The 26648-nt window shown below is 40.8% G+C and overlaps 1 protein-coding gene across 3 annotated transcripts in view; it reads left to right on the top strand.

Moving 5' to 3' along the window:
• gramd4a (GRAM domain containing 4a) overlaps nt 1-21637 on the top strand; it is a 40469-nt gene extending 18832 nt beyond the window's left edge. Inside the window, exons 1-18 of one of the 3 annotated variants that reach the window (XM_055055604.1) lie at nt 2995-3128; nt 6592-6712; nt 8368-8429; nt 9936-10074; nt 10407-10432; nt 10577-10668; nt 11249-11340; nt 11463-11511; nt 11592-11663; nt 11764-11807; nt 11898-12007; nt 12610-12764; nt 13046-13063; nt 14749-14893; nt 14986-15079; nt 15184-15274; nt 15405-15473; nt 17614-21637. In XM_055055604.1, coding sequence (XP_054911579.1) covers nt 3026-3128; nt 6592-6712; nt 8368-8429; nt 9936-10074; nt 10407-10432; nt 10577-10668; nt 11249-11340; nt 11463-11511; nt 11592-11663; nt 11764-11807; nt 11898-12007; nt 12610-12764; nt 13046-13063; nt 14749-14893; nt 14986-15079; nt 15184-15274; nt 15405-15473; nt 17614-17724 — 1593 coding nt within the window. In that variant the 5' untranslated portion in view covers nt 2995-3025 and the 3' untranslated portion in view covers nt 17725-21637. Of the gene's footprint in view, nt 1-2994; nt 3129-6591; nt 6713-8367; nt 8430-9935; nt 10075-10406; nt 10433-10576; nt 10669-11248; nt 11341-11462; nt 11512-11591; nt 11664-11763; nt 11808-11897; nt 12008-12609; nt 12765-13045; nt 13064-14748; nt 14894-14985; nt 15080-15183; nt 15275-15404; nt 15474-17613 lie in introns of those variants that run through there. The other 2 variants (XM_055055602.1, XM_055055603.1) reach the window with 2 other exon arrangements.
• The last annotated feature ends 5011 nt before the right edge of the window (nt 21638-26648 follow it).

Here is a 26648-nt window from a genome sequence, read left to right as displayed (position 1 = left end):
TGCTAATGCATCTGGAGAGGAATGAGCTCTATAATTTTTAGTGCTTGCTCTCTGCAGTAAGTGTAGATCATGTTCCTAAATCATAATCAAGAAGTATTCTACATTGATCTAGTCATTAACATCCTGACTAGATCAATGTTGACTAGATCCAAATAGATGTTCTCTTAATTTTTTTTAAACTCTTAATAAAATTTAAATTTTTAAAAAAATATTGGAGCTTTTCTGCTCTATGGGTTGGAATCAGGTAACTGTAAATTTCTTGGACAGCCACTGTGGGATTAAGGAGCATTCTGCATCACAAATTTATAGAAGTGTTGCTGAAGAAATCAATACTCCTCCTTGTAAATGATGTGTGTTTGAGCTTTCGAGTTGAAGGCCTTGCGCCTAATGAGAAAATGCAGCCGGAGTCACTGAAGCATAGAAGAAATAGTCTGGGATTTATAGACCTTTTATTGAGGCAAACAAACCTATAGATATCCATCAATCTGCTCTAAAGCATTCTGAATCAGAAGGGGGCTCACAGCTAATAGTTATCGCATATATTTTAAGCTGTGCAGTTCAATCTTACTGTTCTCTGCAGGGGAAACTGCAGCTAGATATGTTATGAAATATTTGATATGATTATTGTTTGCAAACAGTCAGATTATATTCAGCCTGCTGACAACACATTAGCTTGTTGTTTATCTAGATTGTTTATAATGGGCTCCTGTTTCTCCTCTGGCATTGACATAAATCTTGGTTAAGCAAACTTGTACATCCCGTCCTTCCCAATTCAATCGATGGAGGAGTGCCTCTGTCATTTCCCAAGACAACCGTGACGTGGACGTCGACGACGAATTTGTCCCTAAACTGAGGAGGAAGACCGTGAATTCAAGCGAAATTTAGGTCATTCAGGGATAGCTGGGACTGAGTGGGAGGCAGAGGAATTCTGGATGCGATTAGACAACATCTTTCTTTGTTTAGCCTGAGCACAAACTGGATTACTGCATTATGGAGATTACTGAAAATAAACTCCAAATACTTGGAAAAGCGTTAAAGGCGCACTTTTCAGGATTGATGGGGATCGTCGACGATTGCCAACGCAAATGTCAGTCCACGGGGTCTGTCACTTCTCTTCATGACGGCCTTTACGGTTTGTTTTATAAGCAATAATGAAACCTCATTTAATCAGGAAGTGATGAAAATTAGTAGATCTTAAATATCCTAGTTTGTCAGTCAAGTCAAGGTAGGGTGACAGAGAAACAGAAACTGGTGGCAGGTAGCTTTTTTTTGTTTTTTTTGTTTTGTTTTTTAGACACATCTCTAAACAGCGTTCTGAATTATTAGTACCTGTCAAAAATCTCCACAGACAAGTTATACTTCAGTTTTACATAAAACAAGTAGTTCTGAGAAATTGAAACAAACAATATGGAGAGGTACTGATCCGATATAAACTATATAAGTACCGATATTGAAAAAAATCGGAACTGATGCAAATATCGGATATCGATGGCAATGTGGCTGATCCATAAGAGCAGATCTATTCATGCTTTTCTTCTTCTTCTTTTTTTTTTTTTACATCATATTCAGCATTCCTAAAGAAGTTTTGTTGCTATTTATTTTAACATATTTGACAAAGGTAGTTAACCTATTGCTTTTGTTGTTTCAGTTTCTTATTTGTCATTGTTGTAAAGTTGTTTTTGCATATAATCCACTAATGGCTTCGTGTGAAGCCATCAGTGGATTTAAGTACGGCAGAATTATCAAATAAATTTGAAATTTAGAGCTCACAAAAAAGAAAAATTTGAAGTCAATTTAGCACCGTTATTCTGTATCGAATTGATATTGACCGATATTAAGCCTCCAGTTTCAGATTGGTGTATACCTAAAAATTTACAGAATATAAATGACTTTTTGTTTCAAGCATGTATTATTCTTTAAAACTAAAATTTGGTCATCCATGTATGGAAATAAGATTAGATGTACACAGATTTTAGTTCCTCTGGCTGATTCATTATGCCATGAATCCAACTATGAAATATCATGATGTGATTTGAACTTTAACTGACATTCCTGACATTTTGAGTTTTGCTTATAGCTGAAAATACGCAACTATAAGCTTTTTAAACACTAGGCAAAGCAAACAAACTACGCCCGCTTTTCATCTTATCTCCACCTCTAGCTGACTGTTATTTGAGCTGGTTTTTTGTTTGCTACACCCTCCCTCCCCTCCATCCGCGTTCTGCTTTCTCCATTGGTCAGTCTGTCGATCTGCAGGTCAGCTGGAGGCCCCAAACCTTGTTCTGTCCAAGTCAACTAGTGCTTTGGCAAACATTGTTGTACATGAGAACAATAAGAGGCCAGTGTGAAGCGGCTGATTTTTCTCTGTCTCCCCACACACTCCACCACCAATGCCTCCCCCACCTCCTCCATCCTTTACTGAAAGGAGCCATTGTCTCTGGTTTAGAGAAAGTGGTGCTATACTTTCCCTTCCAGGTCCTAAAAAGTCTGCCCACTTTGATAAAAGGGAGCATCTTGTGTAATATTTACAGTATATCTGAACACTACAGAACAGCACAAAGTTGCCAAAAGGCAAATGATTTAAGACATATTTTTACAAAGTTGTTCAGAAAGATGTTTTTCGGATCATTTGACCACTCTGTTGTGTTTGGAAATCTCTCATTCTGAGCCCTCTGAATGAGGGCTCAGACACCCAGCAAAGCCCCACCCCTCTCTCTCTACCTCCACTGCCTTCCTCCTGTTTCCACCACCAACCATTGCTCTGCGTGCAGGCCCTGCTTTGTTGCGACTGATTAAAATTTGCCTGCAGTGTCCTTCCTCCAGCCGCTTGTCTCACCTTATGGATGAAACTAAAATGCGGTGCACGCTGTAGCTCAGCGTTTGGGGGAACTTTGAGTTGTTTCTGGAGCAGAAAGAGACTAAACAGCGGGAAGCCGTGGCGCGAGTTCAGGACAAGCCCAAGGCGGCCACCCTGCCGTCTCGGTCCTGCGCAAGTGTCCCAGGAAGTGGACAGCTGCAGAGACGTATGGGGATGTGCAAGTTGGAGGACTGCACCTTTGACAGCTTTGAGCTGCTCTACAGTGGAGCAGTGGATAGGATCAAAAGCCATAAAAGTAACTTCAATCTCAGTAAGTTTCTGACCTCTAGACTTTGGAAATTATGGGCAGGAATTTTACTAAGATGTGATTTGATTTTGTAACTTATTTTTAAGATAGGTTATAATTATACACCTGAGGTACATGTGAACAGAAATAAAATCCTTTATAGCTGATCATAGTTTGGCTAACTCTCAGCAAGCTTTCATCTCTTCCTCTGAGGTGTCTTGTCACTTGTCTAGTTAGAAATAGAACCTGGGTTTTGATCAATCAAGAGTATTTATTGTTTTTGTTAGAGCTTTAATGGTGCACAAATGTTGATTCACTTGTTTGTTTTGGTAATCGTTTAATCTACCTTGGAATTCCACCCGGCTTTGGTTGACGCAATCAACAGCATCAACTGCAAAACAACAAATGCCATATTGTTGTTGGTCACCAGCAAACAGCAAGTTTTTCTTTAATGGTTGCAGTTCGTGATTGTTGTCACAAGCACCAAGAAGCTGTGCGGCTGCACTGGAACAGGAAGTTTCATCATCAACTGCAGTTCTAGTTGTGGTTGGTAGCACTTTTGGAGCAACAATAAACAAGAGCAAGTTACCACACTAGAGTTGCCATCGAGCAGAACAATTCAAGATTCTATCTTTGAGTCCTTTTATTCTAAAGAAACAAAAGCAAAACATAACGGTTTGTGAAAACAAATTGTTTGTCCAGAGGGTAATGAACTAATTTTAATTTATCTTTGTACAGCTTCATGCTTGATTTGATCTAGAACAGTGGACATGAAATTGATTACAGCATATTTTAAAGAATACTGTGATGCATACTGTGAATCCTTAAAAAGTCTAAAAGCAATGTGTCTAAAATCGATGCCTTAAAATGACTGTCTTAAAAAAATAAAAGTAAGTTGGCCTTAAATATGTCAATCAGAGGTCCTACATTTTGTCTTGGGAGATCTAATTAATCCTATGCATTCTTGTATTTTTCTTTTCCTCACAGGACTGTTCTGTCAGACCAAAGTTTGAATTGCACGCAGACATCTTTGCGTTCTGTGACGCAAGACAGTCGACGCTACCGTTAAGTAGCTGCTAAAATATCTTAGTAACCAAGCGAGGTAGCTGTTTTGCATCTATCAAGAGTCAGTGCAAATTTATGGGCAGTTGGCTGGGTGATATTTGTTTTTGCCACTTCACTTGGCAACTCATCTGAGGCTAGGTGGAAAAAAAACTTAAGTTTGGCAACAAGTTATCGCCCAGAGCTTCAAACAGAAATGTTAGTTTTTGCTATGCTTTATGGTAATACCGGATCCCTCAACCATTTTTCTGTGTATTCATTGTGTTTTGGTTTTAAATTTATTTCAAGGTGACATTAAAACACCTTAAAGTCGTAAGTTTGATTTTAAGAAACACTGGTTGGTCACTTATTCAGTAACTTTTGAACCAATCAGGAAAATATTACCAAAAATAATCACCAGTTTCAATAGCCTTTAACACCTTTTTATAGCTCAGTAAAACACCATCCCTTAGCTCAAATTATAACTGGAAACGTAATTAAAAAATGTGTTTCCAGATGTTCTCCTCTTCTGGTTTCAAGTACCTGTTTGTCCTTTTTGAAAATCCATTTCCCCCCCTCCTTTTTCCTAGAAGCTCGCACCGGAGGAAGGTCACTGTGATTCAAAGTGACGTTTGCCTTGACATTTAGCTAATCCTTATTCTGTGCTGCAGATAAATGGTTCAGTTCCTGATCTTCAGTTTGCCAAAGATGCCCTGTGACACTTTAACTTAGAGCATTTTCTCTAGAAGTCAGCAGTCCTATTTTAGAAGCAGAACGGGCAAGCATATTGACAGAATTATTAATATGGTATCTAATGTAGAGAGCCACTCTGGAATAGGGGCATAACTGTACTCCCGCTCTTTTTGTCTGACACATATAGCGTATTGTGTCATGCTGTGTTGTATCACGAACTGGATGCCCTATTTCCACAGCAGTGTCCTGGATGGACTTCTGGGACGAGGCACATTTTATTTCATGTGCTTTTTTTAAAAAGATGAACTTCCGTTTGTACCAGAGGAATCGACAAGAGATCAGCTACTCAAAGACAACTTTTTATTGGCTAACTTTGCCTTGCCATTTTTTCTTCATAAAGTACATCTGCCACAACGCTTTCCAGCTTCTGTCTGCATTTGGTTTATCAGGTTTATGTTCAGCTGTGAAAATTTATTGCGTGGCGCCGTCAGGCGAGCATTAAGCTGCTTACTGCCCTTTCCAACCTTTGACCAGCCATTTGCTTATACCGTAAAGGCCGTACCATTCACCGAGCGAGGCTACTGTTTGGCCATGTGCAGAAGTGTTGAAGGCCAGATTAGAAAAGCCTTGCACAGATAAATTGAAAGGAATACTCAAGACTGACTTGCGTTCCTATCGCTGCTGAATTTTATCTTAAGAGCAAATGCATTTTAGAGAACCAGACAAAAGCCAGGTCTCCCCCAAAGAAAGATTTTCATACCTCAATTACAGATATTTTTTTTCTCACTCTTTGAAATAAAATCAGATTAAATATTTCTTGTTTTAGATCAGCGAGAATATCCATGTTATTTCTCTTTGTTAATGCCAAAAAAAACTTTGCAAGAATTTTTTTTGCATTTGTTTGGATTCTTTCTTTGCAATTATTCCTAAATGGCTCCATGAGTTACTGATATGCATAATTTAAAGAAACATTGAGTTATACTAAGTACTTTAAACTTTATTATAGAAATTGAAGGATTTTTTAATTAATATTTTGTACTCTGTCCAGTGAGAGATAAAATGTAAACGGGTCAACCAAAGTGTAAACCTTTTGACTCCATGTTAAGCTGATGCCTGAGCAGCTGGAGGTCCAGACAGTAAATGTTTCACGAGCATTAACTGGAGGAGATGAAGGACAAAAGTAATATGTGAAATTAGCCGAGAACGAAAGCGTAGCAGCCAAATTGTTTTTGTGAACTAAAAGCATTAATGGATGAGTGATAAATATACACCATGGCTCCTTCTCATAACTTAAGGCCATCATAGGGTCCATGTTTAATGAAGATTATTTCTCTGCATTTGGGGGATTTAAAGTATACTTTTGAGCAGCATTACAGCGCTGTCGCTTCTGCACGCTTTTCTTGGCCTCGTCCCTCCTCCAATATTCATGTGTCCCTTTTAGTCTGGGACAATGGTGTGAGAGGAAACTTTGCTGATGCCGCAGTCGACACTCTGAAAGTCCTGACACCTGAAACCAGCTAATGTAGGTTGACTTGGACTCGGCTTTTAAAGCAAAAGCTCGCTTTTTCTTTTTTTTTTTCTTATATTGGTGATGTGAAACCGAATGAGGAAATGAAAGAGTCGTACGTCTCCAAAACTGCTTGAAAGACAGTGTAAACTTTGACTCTGTGTGTGTGACGCTCTTTATGGCTGCTTTGTCGTCTCGTTAAGAGAATGCTGCAAACTGATTTCCAGGATTTCTATCCTTTTCTAGAGGAGGAGCTGAGGAAGTTGCGTGAAGAGACCAATGTGGACTCGCTGCGGCAGGAGCTGGAGAGGGAGCGGAGTAAAAGGCTGGATCTGGAGCAGAAGATGAACGAGGTCCTCAGGACGAGGTGAGCTGGAGCAAACGCTTCGTTTCGGCCCGGCAGAGTTCACCCTAGGTCAAAGTGTGTGTCTGTTTACCAGTGCCGGCGCCTGTTATAAATAGGATCAGCAACTTTATAGGCGGGAAATTCCTCAAGGACGTGAATTTGTGTGCGCGCGCGCTTCATAGGAGACGGAAAAAAACGGGACCAAGTCACGAGATGATCAGAGAGACCGTCCACTTCGTGTGACCCCGCGGCTATGCTGATGTCAGCTGAACTCTGACTGTCTGGTTGGCGTGCAACCCACTCACCACCGAGAGATTCCTCCCGAGATCTCCGTGTGATTATCACTACAGCCACCTTAGGAATGTGGGAGAAGCCACAGGAGTCCTGAACACAGAGCTTTGAATTCTAGTCGGTAGCTTCCAGCTGGCTGGAGTCTGCTGCAAAACTAAAGCAGAAAAAAAAAAAGAGACAAATTATTTTAATTCCTCCTAAATGTATCAGCAGTTGGCCAGCGTAGTGAAAGACCTCCTGTGAGGCTCAGAGGAGCAATTGTTTACTGATTGCTGTCAAAACAGAATGACTTAAAATGTGACAGAGTTGCTTTGAGGTAAGATTAGCATTTAATTTAGTATCATAGAAAAATATGCAACTGTTAAGAATAAAAGTGGTAAGTATTGTCCTTAACCTTATTTAATTTTTATCTTGGAGATGAAGCGATCAGAGTCCAATTTTGATTTAGATTTCTCTTGAAGCATCACAATTAATACATTAGAAATGTTTTATCCTCTGCTCCTATTGTCATTATGTACGATAGTAGCAAAGGTGAATCAATCGATCAAGTTTATTTGCACAGCACATTTAATCAAGAAGGCAGCTCAAAGTGCCTTACATCATAAAACACAAAAGTACAAAGTCATAAAAGACTACATATAGTCAACAAATGAGAAACCAGAAGCAAACATTACATTTTGATGAGTGCCATCATCCAAATCATCAATACGCATCAAATATGTCAGTCAGTGTTTCACCTATTATGGTTCAAAAGCAATTCTAAACAGCTTTGATTAAAGGAACTCAGTTTCAGCTGTTATGTTCCAGATTTATGGTGCATAGAAGCTGAACGCTCCTTCTGTGTCTGGATGTCCAGAAACATTCACAGTGGAACATTTAGATGCTTCTTACCAGAACTGGCATGGTAACACTTTATAGTTTAATGATTGAAAAATCAGATTATAAAGATTACCAGTTGGCTCAGGCAGGAATTAGAAGATTGATTTCTCAGTGTGTCTACATAAGGAATGCTTCATTCATTTGACAATTTCTTGTATTTTAGCTGCTGCTCATATTCATGTCATATTTTTCATCTGCTTTGAGGAATTATGACAGCTGAGTCTGTATTTATAGATGAAATTTCAAGACGAATGTATCATATTGATTTTGCAGCGGGTTCCAATTTTGTATTTATTTATTTTTTAGCATTGATTATTTTGTCGAGTACCTGCTGTTAGCCTGTTGTCTCAACTTGGACTGATTGTGTCTAAAATTGCTTCCAATCAATCCGCCTGCATCCGTCATGGCAGCTGTTGTTTCCGAGACCTTTCTCGTGCGACGCCAGCGTTTGTGATGTCACAAATCATTTGTGCTTTCTGTCTCTTTTTCTCGTTCTCCACCTTCAGATTGGAGGACTCGCCACCGCAGCCGCCCCGAAAACAGCAGTCGCCCTCCAACAATGGCACGGGTACGTCCCAGAGTAAGGGTCAGAGGGGGCGGGATGGGCACAGACATGAAACGAATGGGAGAGGTGGGCTTGGAAAAAGTAAATCAAAAAGATGGAGGCGGGGCTTCAGGTTTCAGGATGGAGCTGCTGAAACAAAGTGAGCTGAAAAAGTTTGGAGGCTGTGAGTGGCAGCTATAACACACACTTGCAGTTTAAGTGCATTTACCAATTTTAACTCGCTAAAAAATGTTAACGGCAATCATAGTTTCAGTCATTTCTTCTTCTGCAAACACTCCTTCACACACCTCAGCCTCAACTCAAGGTAAGACTCAGACTCATCTGACCTACATGAAGTGATCCACAATCATAACCTATTTTTTTAAATTAGCTCCAGCCTCCCTCCCCACTGACTGCACTCTGGCATCTTCCTTTCTCTTAAAGCCAGCCACACACACTATCTCACACACACATACACAGAAGTCACTGGAAGTCAAACTTTGATAGAATGAGTTCCTTCGTCTTCTCAGACTAACACTGCCTCTTGTGGTGCATATTCAGGCCAGACAAACAAAGTGAGCACACATTAATGTTTACCATCTTGCTCATTTGCCTTAATCAAAACTTTAAATTGTAATAATAATATTGGTGGTATTGTCTTGTTGAACAGTGTTGTGTTCCTTTGCTTTTGGTAGTTTGTAAAAGAGCGTTAGAGGGTTTTCAGCAAAAGCACAGAGGTTTAGACCAATCGGCTCGCTGTAGTGGCAGCTTTTGTTCTGATGACGGTTAACGGTGTCGTTTCTGAAAGAGCTGCATGTGGATGCTGCCAAAGGCCAAAACGGTAGGAGTTTCTCTGTGTAAGGAAAATGTTTTCTCCTTTCTCCCTGCTTGGCTTGGTTTTTGTTTTACCAGTTTGCTCCAATCTTGAAGCTAGCTGTTGCTAGGTAATCATGGGTAGACTTTTCTGTCAGACAGTATCCTGTTATTTTTTCATGTATGCCTTTTTTAAATAAACCATTTACTACAATTTATTGTTTTTGCTATTCAATTAAACAAAGTTTGAGTCCTTATAGGACTGAGCGATGCAGCTTAAAAATAAAACCTCCAATGTTTTTTTTTTTTCATGCCAGATCCAATGGAGAATTTTGATACATTTTTTTCTGTGAGGAGGAAACGGTGTTTGCAGAAGAACTTATTTATATATTTATATATATATATAAAATCCGTTTTAATTATGAGGATATAGTCCTAAAATTAGCAGAATAAAGATGCAATCTTACAAGAATAACTTCTTAAAATCATAGTTTAAGGAGAAAAAAGCTTGTGCCATTTTTTTTTTGTGTTGGAATTGCTACCTCAAAATCCAGATTTTCAAGGGGACATAAAAGAAAATCTGATCTTCAGAAACCAAAAAAATTAGATCTCGCCCAGCCCTAACTCCTAATTAGCACTTTCTCTACAGACACCAACCTCAGTGTGTTTTCACAGTTCCACCTCTGACCTGTCTGCTGTGCTTCCTTCTGTGTTTAGCGGAGAAACAGCAGAAGGAGGTGTGGAGTTCGCGGCTGCAGAAGTGGCTCTACGAGCGGTTCGGGGTTTACATCGAAGACTTTCGCTTCCAGCCAGAGGAGAGCACTGTCGAGACGGAGGAGCCGCTAAGTGCTAAAAGGTGGGCCGGGTTTCCTCCAAAGCAGAACCTCTGCTGAGTGAAGAGAGAGACAACAGGCTGCAGCTTTCAGATTTTATGGTTAAAACTTGTTGAACTGAGTTCATATTTAAAATATTTGGTACTGTTGTCATTGTATCTAGGCGCCGTCTTTAGATCAGCTTTTATTTTGCACGTAGGAAGTTGGAGGATTTATTTCTCCACCTCTATGAAGGGAGTGTGAGTCATAGGCTTATGAAGGCTTACAGCACAGTGTGACCTCCTACTTTTTAAATTTTAATTTTCTTTTTTTGTGCAGTTTCCTAAACCTGTTTATTTCCTTTTTCTCCTTTCAGGTTGACAGAAAACATGAGGCGACTCAGTGAGTGCAAAAACAACACCCACACAAACCAAAAACAGAGATGGTGATGTAATATCGCCACAAAACACTATATTATATAAACTTGTATGAAATAATTCTAACCTATGTTTTACGTCTTTTTTGTTTGTTTGTTTACCTTTTCAGAACGAGGAGCCAGACCTGTCACTAACTTCTTAAGGAACCTCTCCGCCTTATCTAACTGGCACTCTGTCTACACCTCAGCTATTGCCTTCATTGTGAGTGAACGCTCCACACAAAACCTCTACATGACAGCTTGGTTTTTAGGATCCCAGTTAGCGTCGGCTCATGAGGGAAAGCCGAAATGAGTGGCAGTGACTTCTGTTTATAGGTTTTAGTGACTCTGCCAAAGACTGCTGTGGTCTAATTAGATCTTCATTGATGTCCAGAGCTTGTGCCAAATCGTCTTTAGCCACTTGTTCTGTGGCCTTGCAAAAGCATTCAAAGCCTTCGAGGCTTTCCCTTGTTTTATCAAGTTAAAACCTTCAGTATCAGCATTTTTATTTATTTTGTTGGATTTCAGGATGGAAAACACATAAATAAATTTATCAAATAGAGATAAAGAAGTCTCCTTTTAGTGATTAAGTAACTTCTGAATTTGTTTTTTTGTTTTTTATTTCATTCAGGGGTTTCCTTCCACAATTGCGCACTACTTTGTGCTGATTTGTCTTGTTGAAGGAACCAAATAAAGCCGATAGTTGTTTTCTGTGCTCATCAAGTTTTCAGTTTTAGTTTGAAGATCGTACCAAACGTGGCCGTTTAGCTGCTGATAAGTAAATGTTTCTTTCTCTCCCTCAGATCTACATGAATGCTGCTTGGCATGGTTGGGCCATTCCCATGTTCCTCTTCCTGGCCATCCTGCGCCTGTCTTTGAATTACCTCATCGCCAGGTGCTTTTTTATTATTTTTCTTGCATTAAAGCAGATCAAATGTTAATAAACAAGACGGGTGTTGTTTGGTATTACTGAAATTTTTAGATTAAATTGCATGAATGTTTTGTTGTTTCTGTCAGAGGATGGAGGATTCAGTGGAGCATTGTGCCCGAAGTGTCTGAACCCATGGTAGGAGAACTGCGAAGACTTCTGGATCAGAAGACAATGCACTTTAGTTTAATTTACTAATTTAACTTCATATTTTACAGGAGCCCCCAAAGGAAGACCTAACTGTATCTGAAAAGTTTCAGCTTGTACTCGATGTTGCACAAAAAGCTCAGGTAGGATGCCCTTTCTTTAAAAATCTGTCTTAAAAGTAAAAAAAAGGAAAAAAAAAAAAACAGGAAAAATTTGATGGTTTTTGGTGTTTTCTCTCCACAGAACATCTTCGGTAAGATGGCCGACATTCTGGAGAAGATAAAGAAGTGAGTCTCTCACCTGAAACCACATCCTGCCCCGCATGCCGAGAAAGTCCAACTTACTCTGTGTGTATCTCTTTCCTGTGTGTGTTGCAGTCTGTTTATGTGGGTGCAGCCAGATAGCACCAGGAAGCTCTACATCTGCCTGTGGGTTGCTTTCATCTTCTCCTGCATCCTCCCATACAAGCTGATGGGTTTCATGATGGGTGAGACACACACGCACACACTTCCCCTTTTTTTATTTATCTTTCATCCAGCTGACAATCTAAATATTGCCGAAAAATAGACCTATTCTTTCTTCATTCATTGCACACAAACAAATGCATTCATAAGGTAGCTGTGTAACCTCCCTCTGCCCTGCATGTGAGTGGCAGCTGATTGCTTATCTGATCTGTTTGTAAATGGTTTTGGAAAGTTCGGGACAAAACTGACTAGTTACCTCAATCCTTCATCTCCACAGGTTCAGTGTTTGAAGCCAGATACTTGCAGAAATATATTGAGGATTGGCTAAAAAAGAACAGAATTCTTGACATTTTAGTGAAGAAAAAATTGTAAACTTTTTGATGGAAAATCATGTTGGAACTTCAGCCAGTCTAATACTCTGTCATACAACAGGAGAAACGACTGAATTGAAAGCCACGTCATTTGTAATTTCTTTTAAAAAGAAAATTAGAAATTAATTCAATTTGAAGTGAAATCTAGTATAATTTCTAAGTTTTTGCATTTCTTAATTAATTGAAATGACAACAAACTGATTGGATAACTTGGAGCGTTGACCTTTGTCCATTTCCATGTCTCCTCTCCACAGGAGTGTATGCCGGTATCAAGTTCTTCATCATAGACTTCCTGTTTAAGAGCTGTCCGAAGCTTCGGGATAAGTACGACACGCCGTACATCGTGTGGAACAGCCTCCCCACAGACCCCCAGCTCAAAGAGCGGACCAACGCCACTGTGTCCCGGCGGGTAAGTGGGCCTAAACGCCCCTCTTATTGTATTTTTTTTCCCCCCTCCCAGACCTTTCTTAAACAGGTTAGACTTCAAAGCTGTGAACACCTCCACACCCCCCACCACTAAGTAGAGGAGTGAAAAACAAACGAAGATCAAAAAGCCTCCAAATATCAGCGCTCTTAATAAATCATCACAACCCCCACTCTCACTTCCTGTTCTGTCTGTGTGGTTACGTAAAGGTGTGTGAGCATGCGTGGCTTCGGTCTCAGGTATATTCTGTTGTTTCTCTCTCTCAGCTGTCCTGCATTGAGAAGGTAGGGTGCTCTGGTGTGTGTCCTCCCCCTCTATCCCTCCCACCCCCAACCTCTGGTTCCCCCCACCTCACCCCTCTGTGCCTATGGGTGTGCCATGAGCTCACCTCAAAGTGTGTGGGTGGGTGTGTGTGCGTGTGTGTGTGATGCGTGTGTGTGTGATGCGTGACACCTCGGGATCCCACCCGACAGTGACTGTGAATGGAATGGATTAAAAATGTCAGAAGATATTTGAGAAATTAAGTTAACAATAAAAGTCGTATTTGCGCCGGCTTTTATTTCTGGATGACCTGGTTCTCCATGAACCACCAACATTTCTGACATTTCTGATCCACTGGCAAGATGCTCAATAAAAAGTAGTTATCAAGTAGTCAAGATGCACATAGAACAGTTTTTGTGTCATTTATATTATTATTTTACATCATAAAGCCCCCCCCCCCTTTTTTTTTTTTTTTTTTTTTTTACCTTAAACACTAATAAACCCAGAATTATAAATGCTGGTAGTTTTATGTGGCAGTATGTCGAGCAGCTGGAACTATAAAGCACTCAGGATTCATTTTTAGTGTGAAGGTTGGCATTATTACACGTGGTGCCTTGCAAAAGTATACACATAACTTGAGCCTTTTCACATTTATTCACCTCATCTATGTACGGCATCATTGTGGATGGAAAATAACACTCATATTTTAAAAATCTAAGAAGTGTCGGGTGCGTTTGCTTTTGTTCTTCATGCCAATTCCCATAATTCAAAAGATGGATGAAGTTGAATAAAGATCAGTTCTAGAGGAAAACCAGTCACACTGCGAAAGAATGAAAATAAGTTTTAGAATGAAGGTTGATTTTTTTGAAAAAAAATGCTGTTTTCATTCAGTTGTATGTAAAGAATGACACTGATAGCATTAGTGGCTCTAAACAAATTTTATTTAACCAGACCAAAGACTCTCAGGGCTGTAAACATTGCGGTAGAACGACTAATGCAACAGTTTAGATCAAATCATATTCATTAGTTAAGCTGGCCTAGTCAAAGTCCAATTAAAAATGTGCGATAAGGCTTGAAACCTATTGCTCCCCATCTGCAAAGAATGGGAAATGAAAGAACTCCTAACTATATCTTTATCTAACGCTTCTCTCACTTTTGACATTATCGTTTGTGTCAGATTTGGGGAAGCTATGTTTCATTTTCCTTCCACTTTCCAATTATGCACTACATTGTGTTGGTCAATTACATAATGAAAACCAATTAAATACATTTAGAACGTGAGAAAATGTGAAAAGGTTTGAGTTGTGCGAGGGCTGGAGGAAGGCGCCGCTGACTAACCAGTGTCATTTTGGTTTGTGCTCATACAGAGGCTGATTGAATGGCAGCCTCCCTCTCTGCTTTGCACGTTACACCTGAGCCTGACGCAATGAAGTGCACATGCAGAGCTGCGCATTGTTCAGTACTAACAGCCAAAGATGATTTATGGAGGATCTATCAGTCACGTAACCTGTTTCTCCCTCTTTTACCCCCCCTTTCCACTTCTCTTCACCTCTTTGTCTTCCCCCCTCATTGTTTGTTTCTTTTTCTTTTTTCATGTGTTGCTATTGTTGACCATCTCATTTTTGTCATCCTTTCTCTGGGTATCTTTTTCGTTTGTTCTTCCTGCCGTTTCTTCCTACCTCTCCTCATCCCCGCCTGCCTCCACCAGGTTCAGCCGGTGGTGTCTCGGAGCAGCCTCGCCACAGTCCCCAGCGGCATGAGCAGAGAAGACGACGCGGGTCGCTCCCACAGCACCAAAAAGGGTCCCTTCCACGAGATCTTCAACCTGCCGGAAACAGAGCGCCCTCTGGCGGGTGCGGAAGCTTACTACAACCACTGGAAACTCTCAACTGAGGTCGTCAAAGGCTACAAATTGAATCTGAGGTATTTCTTTTTTCTGTCTTAGTGTGCGAGAACGGCTGGAGGTGTTGTCTGATAAACAGAGATAGGAAGATGCCCACGGACTACATCAGGAATGGAGTTCTTTATGTCACAGAGAAGTAAGCTTAACCCTTGTCACTCATGTGGAGGAACTGACCAATGAAGAAGTTAAAAAGAACCGTTTTGACCGCCATTACTCCCTCCCTCCCTTTTTGTCTGTCAGTTATCTTTGCTTTGAGAGTTCCAGCTCCAAATCCAGCTCCTCCAAGAAGAACAAAGTGATCAAGCTGGTGGACATCACTGACATCCAGAAGGTATTCTCCCTTTTCCACCTTCCTGTAGGCCAGAAAATGTATCCCAGAATATAAACACTTTCTATGATCCACGTTGTTTGACTTTAATGAATTTCCTAAATTAATACCATTTAATTTTATCCCCGTTTAGTACAAAGTGCTGTCAGTCCTGCCTGGAAGCGGCATGGGCATCTCTATAGCCACTCCCTCCACTCAGAAGGTGAGCGCTTCGCTTTCTTAAGAGACCGTAAACACACTGTTGTGATGGCGTCTGGTCTCATACTCCATGGCCAAGTGTAACTGCTTGAAATTTAGCCATACAGGTCAAGTTTATTTGTATAGAACATTTCGGCAACAAGACACTTCAAAGTGCTTTACATCATACAAGCGTCACACAGTTAAGAATTATGAAACAAACATTACATTTTGTCAAACGCCATCATCAAGCAAATACACATCAAATATGTTGATCAGTGTTTGACTTATTACTAATCAAAGGAACCTCTAAGCAGACGAGGTTTTAGTCTGGATGTAAAGGAACTTGGTCTTCTGGCAGTTTTACACTTTTTACACTTTTCTGGAAATTTGTTCCAGATTTATGGAGCATACTAACAACTGAATGCTGCTTCTGCATGCTGTGTTCTGGAAGGCTGATACAACAGCAGCAGATTCTTTTATGTATTTTGGTGTTGATGTGAGCGTTTGAAGGTTGATTGTAAAATTGTTGTCAAATATACAATTTTTTTGAGCTTTAGATTTGCTGGCACAGACTAGCAGATTGTTGTATTTTGAGGATTTTGATGCCATTTTCACGCATTAGCAAGATCCACTATACTTGAAGCCTTAGCTCAAATTCTTTAAAGGGGCGTTGTAATCAGTTATAATATCCTCACTTGTTGAAAAATATCACTGTGAGCTTTTTATTTTCAGAAACTACATTATTCTTGCAATTGTAGAAGCTAACAAGCTCGTCAGACATACACTATAACAGAACACGTTAGTAAAAATGTCAGTTTCATTTCCTGTAATTTTAGTTCTCATTGGTTTTTAGCAAATATGATATGCTTGTGTTGCTAGGATGCAGCACACTTGTTCCTGGAATCACTCTTCAGCTCCTGGCTGGATGTGTGAAAGGTGTTTCATGGTTGCTAGGAAGACGTGGACATTGTTTGCTGCAGTTCTCGAACATTGAGCTTGTGAGGCAGTTTTTACCTCCTGGCCTCCCTTCCCTTTGTGTGGAGGGGAAAAACAAACTTAGCTCTTCATCCAACCTTTTCCATGCCAGCCGTTTTTAAACTTTTCAATTATTGCGCCGGCTGTAAGCTTGAGCAAGAATGTGGTATCAAATTAAGGGCTTTGTTCCAAGCATTCAGAGAAGAATTGGTTGCATTGTATCTAAAAGTTACAAAAACATGGGATAGATTTCAAAGGTTTCCAGAGTTGTGCCACTTGGACCGAAGTTGAAAGCAATCAGTGGCAGCTGCCAGGTTCCTAAGGAGGCCAGGTGGCCCCAGCACTTTGGACTGACTGCAAAACACCTGCAGCAAAATTTGGTTTCCAAAGTAAACCCAGAAGAGTTCTATGTCTGAATTCCAGCAAATAAGCCACAGCTGATCCAAAACCTCAAAAAGCTCGAAACTGGATGTTATCAGATCTATGGATGCCTGTGGCATGGCGGTGACTCTCTAAGATTAGACAAGAAACCTGCAAGGTGGAATAAGACTACAGGCTTATCTCAATGTCCAGCAAGGCTTGGAAGAAATCTGAGAAGAAATGAAGGAGTCAGACCTGAACCTTCAGAGACACATAAAGACAATTACAAAGTTAAACTTTTGTCACCTGAATATTTCCAGGATTAAAGGACTAATGCTTCAGCAAAGTCTAGAAAAACTAATCAATGCATTTATCTTCAGTTGCTTGGTTACTGCCACAGTTGGTTTATAAATCTCTGATCAACTTAAAAACTGGTTGTCTAGCCTGTTCTGCATCCTTATAACCAGAACCAAACTTGGAGAAGCAGCATTCAGTTTCTATTCTCCTTTAATCTGGAAAAAACCTGCAAAAAACTGCAAAACAGAGTTCCTTTAAATCATGGCTAAAACTCCACCTGTTCAGACTTGATGTTGTTTCACAACAGGAACATTAATCAATAGATTTGATGTATATTTGCTTGATGTTTGTCTGGAATATGTATTGCTTGTTTCATAATTGTTGACTGCATGATGGTTTTATGGTATAAAGAACTTTGGCGACCACATGTAATAATAGTTGTTTTTAATACGGTCAGATCACTTCTTGCAAACAGAAGTCTTCGTGTTTCCCCAATAAACCCGATTCAGTTTAGCGTGTGTCTTCTGCAGCCGCTGGTGTTTGGCGCCATGATCCACAGAGACGAGGCGTTCGAGACCATCTTCACCCAGTACATGAAGATTGTGACCACCTCCAAACCACCGGCCAGCACAGAGCTTTAGGTCCTTCCTCACTTCCACTCCTGGTTGATGTTGGGGAGCTTCCGATTTCCCTCAAACTCCTCCGGCTCTCTGGACGGGCGCAAGCTTCTTGTTGGAGGCACCGAGCGGACACTGCTCATCCTGAAGGGGGCGCTAACAGAGGAGTAGTTTTAACCAATCGGCAGAGGGCTGATGGAGGAGCTGGATCTCCTCTTCCAACTGACTTTTTCTGGCTTTCTTGGTTCTGGTGTTGCATGTGTGGTTGTGCGTGTTATTGTGCGTCAGTTGTTTATTTTATTTTTTTTCTCCACCACTCCCAGTCAACGGGGCGCCATCTGCTACAATAGGAAGCTCTGTCTAGCAGATAACAGAACCTACTTTAAACTGCCGGATGCAGAAGTTCTTGCTGTATATCAAAGTATTCATGTCAAACCGGTGCCTCTTGGCTAAACTCAACAGAACCAGAGGTGTGAACATGTCCGACCTTTTCTGTTTTCTTCTGCGTTTTATTAGCTGTGAAGACGTCAGCCTGCAACTGACACCAGAGCCTTTCTGTTAGTTTACATCGCCGTCTTCGGGTGTTGAACGCGTTTCGCCCCCGCCGTCCGGCTTACGAACTGACGAAACGTCTCAGCCTCTGCTTCCGTGTTTTTTGTAAGTGTGCAGAAGTGAACTGTGTCGTGAACTCTTTTTCTGCCGCCTTATCCTTTGGAAGTCTTTTTTGTTTATTTTCTTAACAAACAGCCTTTGTTTTCTTTGTTTGGACGCTAGCTGTGGTCCGAGCTGCCGATTGTATCCGAGACGAGAGCACAACGCTGACTGCCATTTAGATACGAGGCGGTTTGAAATCGCAGATTCCTCACAAGCTGTGTGGAAGAAATCTATTTTTGTTTTTTAAACAGCTGGTATATTTGCTGCACTTTACCAGAAATCCTAACTGAACTGGTTGGGATGTGTGTTGGACGCGTTCATTTGTTCAACAAAAGCAGCCTCTGAAGTCCCATGAATAAAATGTGGAATTAAAATTATAATTTAACCCTCAGATTATTTATCAGCTGGAAATAAATATCAGCTTGCGTAGAGAAATGTACAAAAAAAAATTCTGATTTATCGCACTCGAAATTAGGTCAATTATAACAAGAAACATCATTCTACAATAACAAGATGTACAGTGCCTCAGAAATGTATCCATAACCTCTTAACTTTTTCATTTGACACATTTTAGCAAAGTTTTACCACCAAATACCGTGTTGTTAGGTGGAAGGAATAATATTTTCTGACCTGTGGGATCTTTTCATTTATCCCTCTCCTTCCCCCATTCATTTATTTTGCACATTTTCTGAGTCGCGTCTTCCAAATGCTGGTCTTTTCTATTTCTCTTCGACTAAATAACTAGTTTAGACTGTGGCAGTTTGGCAGAGCAGTCATCTTGCAATCGAAAGGTTGTAGGTTCGATTCCAGCTTCCTCCTGCCACATGTCGATGTGCCTCTGGGCAAGGCACTTAACCCCAAATTGCCTACCGGTCTGCGTATCGGTGTATGAATGTGTGCGCCTTTCTGAGTGTGAATGGGTGAATGTGACTCTAGTGTAAAGCGCTTTGAGTGGTCAAAATGACTGGAAAAGCGCTATATAAGTTCAGTCCATTTTAGTTCAATCCGACTGGTTTAATCAGGTCCAAGAATGGAAGACACATGAATGGTTGTCCAGCCTCCCATTATGAATGCTCTCCTTTCATGGCTGGTCAGTTTAGGTGGAATACTTTTCTTAGGCACTGTGTCTGCTTGCTTCCAGATAATCTCTGTTTTCAAGCAGTAGTCGACTGAAGCATCTTCAGTGTCACTTTATTTTGAAATTCACAGGACTAAAGCTGGTCTTTTCTCTTGTCGAATGGCTTGCTATGTAGAAATGTAATGCCAAACCACATAAGACACTTTCTGGTTTTTTTTTTTTTTTGTGAGAAGAATGCAGTGAAAGACTGACGTTTTAGTGCGACTGATGTACAGATGTAATAGAGTAGCTCCTTTTACACTCTCCAGCAGCACACCATTTAACCTTCATGTATGTCCTTAACACTGTTAAAGGGGGAAGCCTTGACATTTCCTCTGTTTCTGATCTTTTTTTCTTTAAAAAAAGAAAGAAAAAAAAGAACAACAACCTTGATGTTGGTCTGAATCTACGATCCTCCAGGGAAACGGAGGATTTAGCTGAACTGCCCTTCAGAACTGCCCTCAACACTGGAAATGTCTGGGTTTCTCTTAAATCCTAACTCCTCCTGTTCTCAGTCTGGATCAACCAAGCTGGATATGAAGTTGCTTGAAATGCAGCAGACCAGCTCAGCCTGTTTTTAGTGCGAGATTATTGTTTTAAAGCTTTTCATTTATCTTTTGGAATCTGTTCGCGCCGAGAACTTGTGGATCATTACAAAGTCGTACACATTTATAGCAAGGAATGCATCATGTTTTGGTAGCAGTATGGAATAGAGCCTCCACTTTCCTGGAACTGAAGGTTAATTTCCCAGAACTTGGCCCCTTTTTCTACTTTTTTTTTTTTTTTCTCAGCAATCAAATCACTTTTACCAGTGATGCACCACCAGGTGGAGCTCCTGAGCAGGAATGAAGCAGTGCTCTCACAAACATTTTTGCTCTCAGAAAATGTTCCGCAAACCAGAAAAGTTCTGTTTGAGTTGTGGTAAAAGCCTCAAAAAAGTACCTAGTATATTCTTGGGAAGCACTAGTAGGTTTGTTATAAAGCTCCAGGTGAAGTAATTGAGTTTTTTTTGTTGTTTTTTGTTGACATGGCACAGATTTACAACAAATCAAGGTACAAAACTGATAGATAATCTGAATCCAGAAAATCAAGCCCATTACATTGTGTCACTGACTTTTGCACCAATCCCTCATTGTAATCGTGTATCAGTAGAACCCATGAAGTTCTATGATGGCTCTAAGAATGTTTTTAGTTGGTTCTGGTAATCTTGACGTTCTGGGAAAGTTCAGGCTGTCCCATGGAGTATTACCCATGTCTGAAAGTGGAACATTCTTTTTTTGTCGTTGTTTTTGCCAAATCGTTTGTTTTTGTCTGCCATGCTCTGCCTATGCTCATGTTTACATTGAAAATGGTTTGATGTTTCTACTTTCGTTCACCCAGTTTGAATTCCTTTCATTTTGGAGTTATTGTCCATTTATTTGCTGTTCTGAAATGCTTTTATGTTATTGTGTTTCTTTTGGTCTCCACTTACATGGGCTCATCAGTACTTACCTTTCATGACCCCCTCTGCTCGCCAGTACGCAAGAATCAACCATAGCAGCAACAAAATCAGTATTTTAAGCTTCCGACGTCATGCTAAAGTTAACGTTCAGGTGTAGATGAAGCTGCCAGAAGCATCACAATCACACGTTAAAATGAAAAGCAGAGGCGGTCGTGTTGGACTGTCGATTTGCACCATTTCCAAAACCAGAAATGTCATCTCTTCCCTTTCTTCTGGTGTCCTCTCTTTCATGAAGTATGTTGTTAACTGTGTGTTAGTATTATCGAAGTGTTGGCTCTCAGACAAAGCGTTTCATTATCAAAGTGATTCTCACAGAGTATAAACTGTGGAACATCTCCAGGGCTCCTGCGTCGTTTAGGAGAAATCAAAACTGAATTCTGTCAAAGCTGTAAAACAGCTCACATCTGACTAAAGACTTTATTATGATACAATCACAACATACAGTATGTCAGCTGTGGAAGAAACTGCAGGTTTTTATGGAGAGTAATTTGACACAGGCTCCTTATTTTTGATCTTTTTTTTTTTTTTTTCTCTAAGAGGAATTTGTATACAAAATAATTCAAATGTAAGGAAACCAGAGAGTTTTTAAAAAGACATGTCTATTGTAAAAGATAATGTGATGTACATTTTTTCTTTTTTTAATTTAAGTAAAAGAATTTAAGGTACCATCATGCTTCTCTGTCTTCATCACAATCAAACTTGAAGTTCCTTCATATAAAGCCGAAGTACCCCGCCCAACCACCAGAGGTCAGTGCAACACCAATAAAGCTTCTGGGCTTCTTCAAGATGGAGATCAGGATTAGCTTGCTAATTTTCTTACTGAAGGATATTTGTAGCTCACAACCAACATTTTTATTTGACAAAAGTTGAAGGATAAACTTGAATGATTGAATGAATGCATTTATTTGTATGATGAACTTAAAGGTGGTTCATAATTAGGGGATTGTATTTAACTGCTATATTCTCGAACTGTTAATTGAGAAGTCAAACATTTGTTTCATGTTTTTCAGTCCAAGTGACCAGCCGAGAGACTTGGGGGAGGAGGAATTGGTCTTTAAACGATCTCTTCCTCCATATGACTTATGAAAGCAACATAACTCGAGTTGACGTTCCCAAACATGAGCTGACACTCCTGAAGGCCGATCTGGGAGTCTGTTCTGGTAACACTGAACCTCCTGCCGTCTCCCTCAGCAAGTCGCCCTATTTTGAGACGATGCGAGATGAAGACAAAGAAAAATACCCTCAGACTTTCATGTAATTTAAATGTAGTTTGAGGCGACGCACTAAACTGACGCCTTAGTTGCTCATATATTCCCTCCCCGCTGCTTCGATTGATGGATTCGGCACAGTTTTCGATGTTTCCGGTCGAGAGAGTTTATTTGCGTTCGAGACAAATTGGTGATGCTATGACAGCTTAACTCTCTCTCCTTGTCTGAGTTGGTAATGTGTGTATGAATTTCACACAGTGAACACAGAGCCTGGGGATTATGGACCTTACCACAGGGGCCGCGTTTCATTGGCTGATGCCCATTCTATGGAGTAGCGCGGGGACCACATGCGTGGCCGTTACACAAACTAATGTACATGCATTAGTAAACACTAGTTAATGTAGTGCCAGATTACATTGTGTACTAGCAGAAAGTTTTCGCATCAACGATCGAAACAGAATGTTTCTCCATTGTCGGTGGAGCATCTGTACTGGTGATGTCAGGCATCCTGCTTGTATTTGTGGTAGTAAAAATTCACAATTTCCAAAATCGGAAGCAGAAAGCCTTGCTTGGATCAAAGCCTGTGCACGACCGCATGAGCAGCTCGACCTTCATAGGCTCAACATGAACAAAGGAGTGTGTGCTGGTGTAAGTATCATTTTATGCTTTTTCTGTCTGAAAAAAAGAAAATCAGCAATAAACACATCCATCATGAACACCTGTTAGCTAAGTACAGCACAATATCAGTACTGATACTAATTCTACACATTGAAGCCTATCTGCTACACAGTCTTACGTTAGCTAAACAGATCAATATGCAATGTGTATCTGACATGCATTAAAGATTTTATTTTAGCAGAACCGGTTCTGACTAAACTGACTCGTGTTAGCCACTCTTAGCGCCAAGTACAGTGTATCAGGCCTGGGCGCACTCCAACATTTGCCAACAGACAACAGGATTTCAAAAGTAACCTACAAAACGATGAATGCCCAACTTACCCAGCCTTGCAAGAACAATCGGCTTCACTGATCTTGTCCGCAGCTATATTGATGCTGAGGTTTCTCAACTGCCTGTTTCCTCATCGACCGAAAACATTTTGCTGTGCCGTGCATCATGTTGGAGGCATCGCCGAAGCGTTCTGCTAATACGACATGTTAACCGCCCCAACCGGAAAATAATCAAACTCCCACTTCTGGTGGTCATCTATGAGCCTCGTCGCCTGCAGAAGTGGGACACTAAAGGTCACTGAAAGGTAAGTGGATTTAACAACTCTCACTTGCAGCTCGGTCTTTTATGGTGGAATTAGGGAACAGTTTTTGAAGAACAAGCGTGCCAACTTGTTTCACAGTAACATTTGACAATTGGGTCACTCAGGCGACCTTCCCCGAGGCCTCCAGCTGTTTGCTGCGTGATGAACACTCACCCTATGGAGGAAATGGTCCTTTTATTCCCCCCCCCAAGCAAATGATCTCCAAAAAACCACAATATTTGCAAAGGTTACACTAAAATTTGTGTGTACTTTGGTGCTCTGGCTGCCTCCTCTCTGAATTGTTAGGCATGGCAGTGGAAAATTTAACTTCTCAATTTCTCAGCTCCACTAGTTTGTTTGTTTGTTTTTTTTTTTGTTTTTTTCTTCCATAGCTTCAAATAAGACGACACCAGACAACCTGCCACCAAGCACAAACGGAGCAGTTGCCAAGGCTTTTCTTTGTTTTATTTATGAAGACATTTGTAGAATGTCTCTGGTAAAGAGTTTCCTTTGGTAATTTGATCAGCAGGCTGAACACACTCTGGTGTTGTAGCTCGCTCCATGCTACCACTTTACTACAGTCTCATGTCTTTTTCATCCTCAAACAGGCCTTCAGACAGGTTGACCTGTTTTTTTTTTTTGGGGTAGGGGTTGTAGGGTTAGGGTTAAGGTGTTGGATGGTTTTGCCTCCATCCGTCTTCCCATCCACTAGTTTTCCAATGTGGGCCAAAAATGACCAACTTGTTCTTGTTGAACCACACCACCATTTTTCACATTTGCTATGTCTCCAACATGGAAAGTCGTCCATTTTTAAAAGGGCTTTTTTTCTCTCTTCCTTATCTTACTAATATTTATTTAAGCCTGGTATTAGCAAAGTTACATTTGAACTAACTGAAGTTCTGGTATTGTAGCGCCAAACGCTCCTCAAAACATAGCAGACATCTTTAAACCAACTGTTAGGCATGGCAGTGGAAAAACTGTAATTTGCTCATATGTACTTTGGTACACTTGATGTTACCATCAGTATAAAAAGCCTAGGAGCCAAATGTGGCCTTGAAAAGAGCCAACAACTCCAGATAACCGCATATCAAATCTTAACGTTAACTTTTAAAAGATAAACACGAAAACAAATATCTTTAGTCATGACCACTGCATTTTAGTCTAACTATCATCACAGACTATTTTCTGACTTGGCCAAATATTTTAAATGTATTAAATTCATCAATTACTTCCAGTCCCTGCCCCCCCGCTGACCTCCGCTAACCGGCACTCTCCAGAGCCGCTGCTCCCATTTTAACTCACTCCGCTGTTTAAATGAGCTTGACCCGGCTCAACCTGGTGCACCCCGCCGAGAAGCTCGCTCATGAATATTTTAACAGGAGTTTGCTTATTGCAGAGTGAACAGTGTCCTCCCCCACCACCACCTATTGCTTGGAGCCACACACACACTCACTCACGCGTCCGCTCGCGCACCAGGCCAGGAGAAAATGCAACATGCAGACGCTACTTTTCTGCCTCTGCTATAGGCACGCACACCCTCGCGTGGTAATTTGATGACTTTGGAAGTTAATGAGTTTACCCGACACGCCCGGCGGGCGTCACGTAGCTGCAACCCTGCGAGCTTTTCGTGATGTTGATGTGAGGAGGGATGAGGGATCTGTGTGTGTTTTACAACGAGACTGGCAGATGTTTAAGATGAGGGAGGAAACTCATCAAGCGGGGTAGCGCACGGCGACAGCTGAGAATGTCACGACCCGATGTAGGAGCGAAGACGCCCGATCCTTTGTGTTTGTGGTGATCGAGGCACGTTCTAATTGTGCGTCTCTTGTTTTCCTGACTCTTCAAGCAGGGATGCGTTGTTGAGCAAACGCGGGTCTTCGAGAGGCCAGGCTGTGGAGAGAGCAGAGAAAACGAGTTGCTGAAAGTTGCATGTCTGACATAACATGAGACACAATTTCTCAAAAAAAAAAAAAAAGACCTCAACCTACCAGTCCCATGGTGAAACATGTGGTAGAGGTAGTCCTTGTCAAAGAGAAGACCTAAACCCATTTGAGATTCTGGATGGCGTCAATCTAATTTGACTGAGCTTAGGCTAGTTTGCAAAAAGCAGAGAGAAGATAAACAGAGTAATTTGTCTCCACATGTACAAAGTTGATGGAGCTGAACTATAACGGCAGAATGATAGATATGCTACAATCTGATTGTACAAAATTATCATTCTATTATCTAAAACATTCTTCGGTGTTGACAAGGTTGTGTGATTCATTACAAAGAACTGTGCAGTTCCTTTTGTGTCATGCTTGGTCTTGCATGTAATGACTTAGACGACGACAGTAACGGTGGTCTTACCCAGTGGGAAACTCGTCTTTAATGTGACCTCGGAAGTCCACATGCATGTGAAAGTGGGAATTCCATGGACAAGGACGTCCTGCTCTGGCACAAGGTACGAACCACGAATGTCAGCAATGTCTTGATGAATCGCGTCATCTTTAGTTTCGTCAAATAGTTATCAACTGGCTGCTGATGACAACCCTTGAGTAGAGTTTCAATTTACAAAATCTACACATAATGTTGAAGAAACTTGTTTCTGTCACATTTTCCTGTCTTCACACATTTCGCTGTAACACTGAATTTAAGTCAGTCGCATTGTGTTTCCGCTCAAAACGACGTTGAGTCTTGAATGACTTGTCAGAAAGTTCAACAGACTGAACACGATCTGAAATGGATCCACACAAAGCCAAAACCATCCAATTAAATCAAGGGTTTATCTCTAGATCTCTGCGACTGGATCGTGTCATTGTTGTGTTTTGCCTTTTTGGTTGGTGCCCTTTAAATGTGAGACAGAGTAGCAACTGTGGTGGTCAAGCTTTTCATGGCAGGCGTGAGTCTTGGCAGCATTTGGGTTGTTCATGGACATCCTGATCAGTTCCCTTCTATTTTCTTGAAAAGCTTTGAAATACTTTGTCTCAGTGTGGCTCCAGCGACTCCTAAGAGTGCTCTTAGAGCAAATTTGAAAGTTTTTAATTGCCTTCCAGAAGGAAGTTTTATGATATCCCTTGTTTCTCTGTCAGTTTCCTTCTAAATTTCTTTGAGAACATCCATGTCCGTATAGCCGACTTGAACCAGGCCATAGAAACAAGGCCGCACTTCCTGTTAACAGCCTCTCAACGGAAGCGTTTTTGTCTCCTGCTCCTGTTTTGTCCTCTTCTTTCAAACTT

The sequence above is a fragment of the Poeciliopsis prolifica genome, unplaced genomic scaffold (genome assembly GCF_027474105.1).
Source record: "Poeciliopsis prolifica strain line A6 unplaced genomic scaffold, Auburn_PproV2 SCAFFOLD042, whole genome shotgun sequence".
Taxonomy (NCBI): Eukaryota; Metazoa; Chordata; class Actinopteri; order Cyprinodontiformes; family Poeciliidae; genus Poeciliopsis; species Poeciliopsis prolifica.
This window is presented reverse-complemented; position numbering and strand designations above follow the sequence as displayed.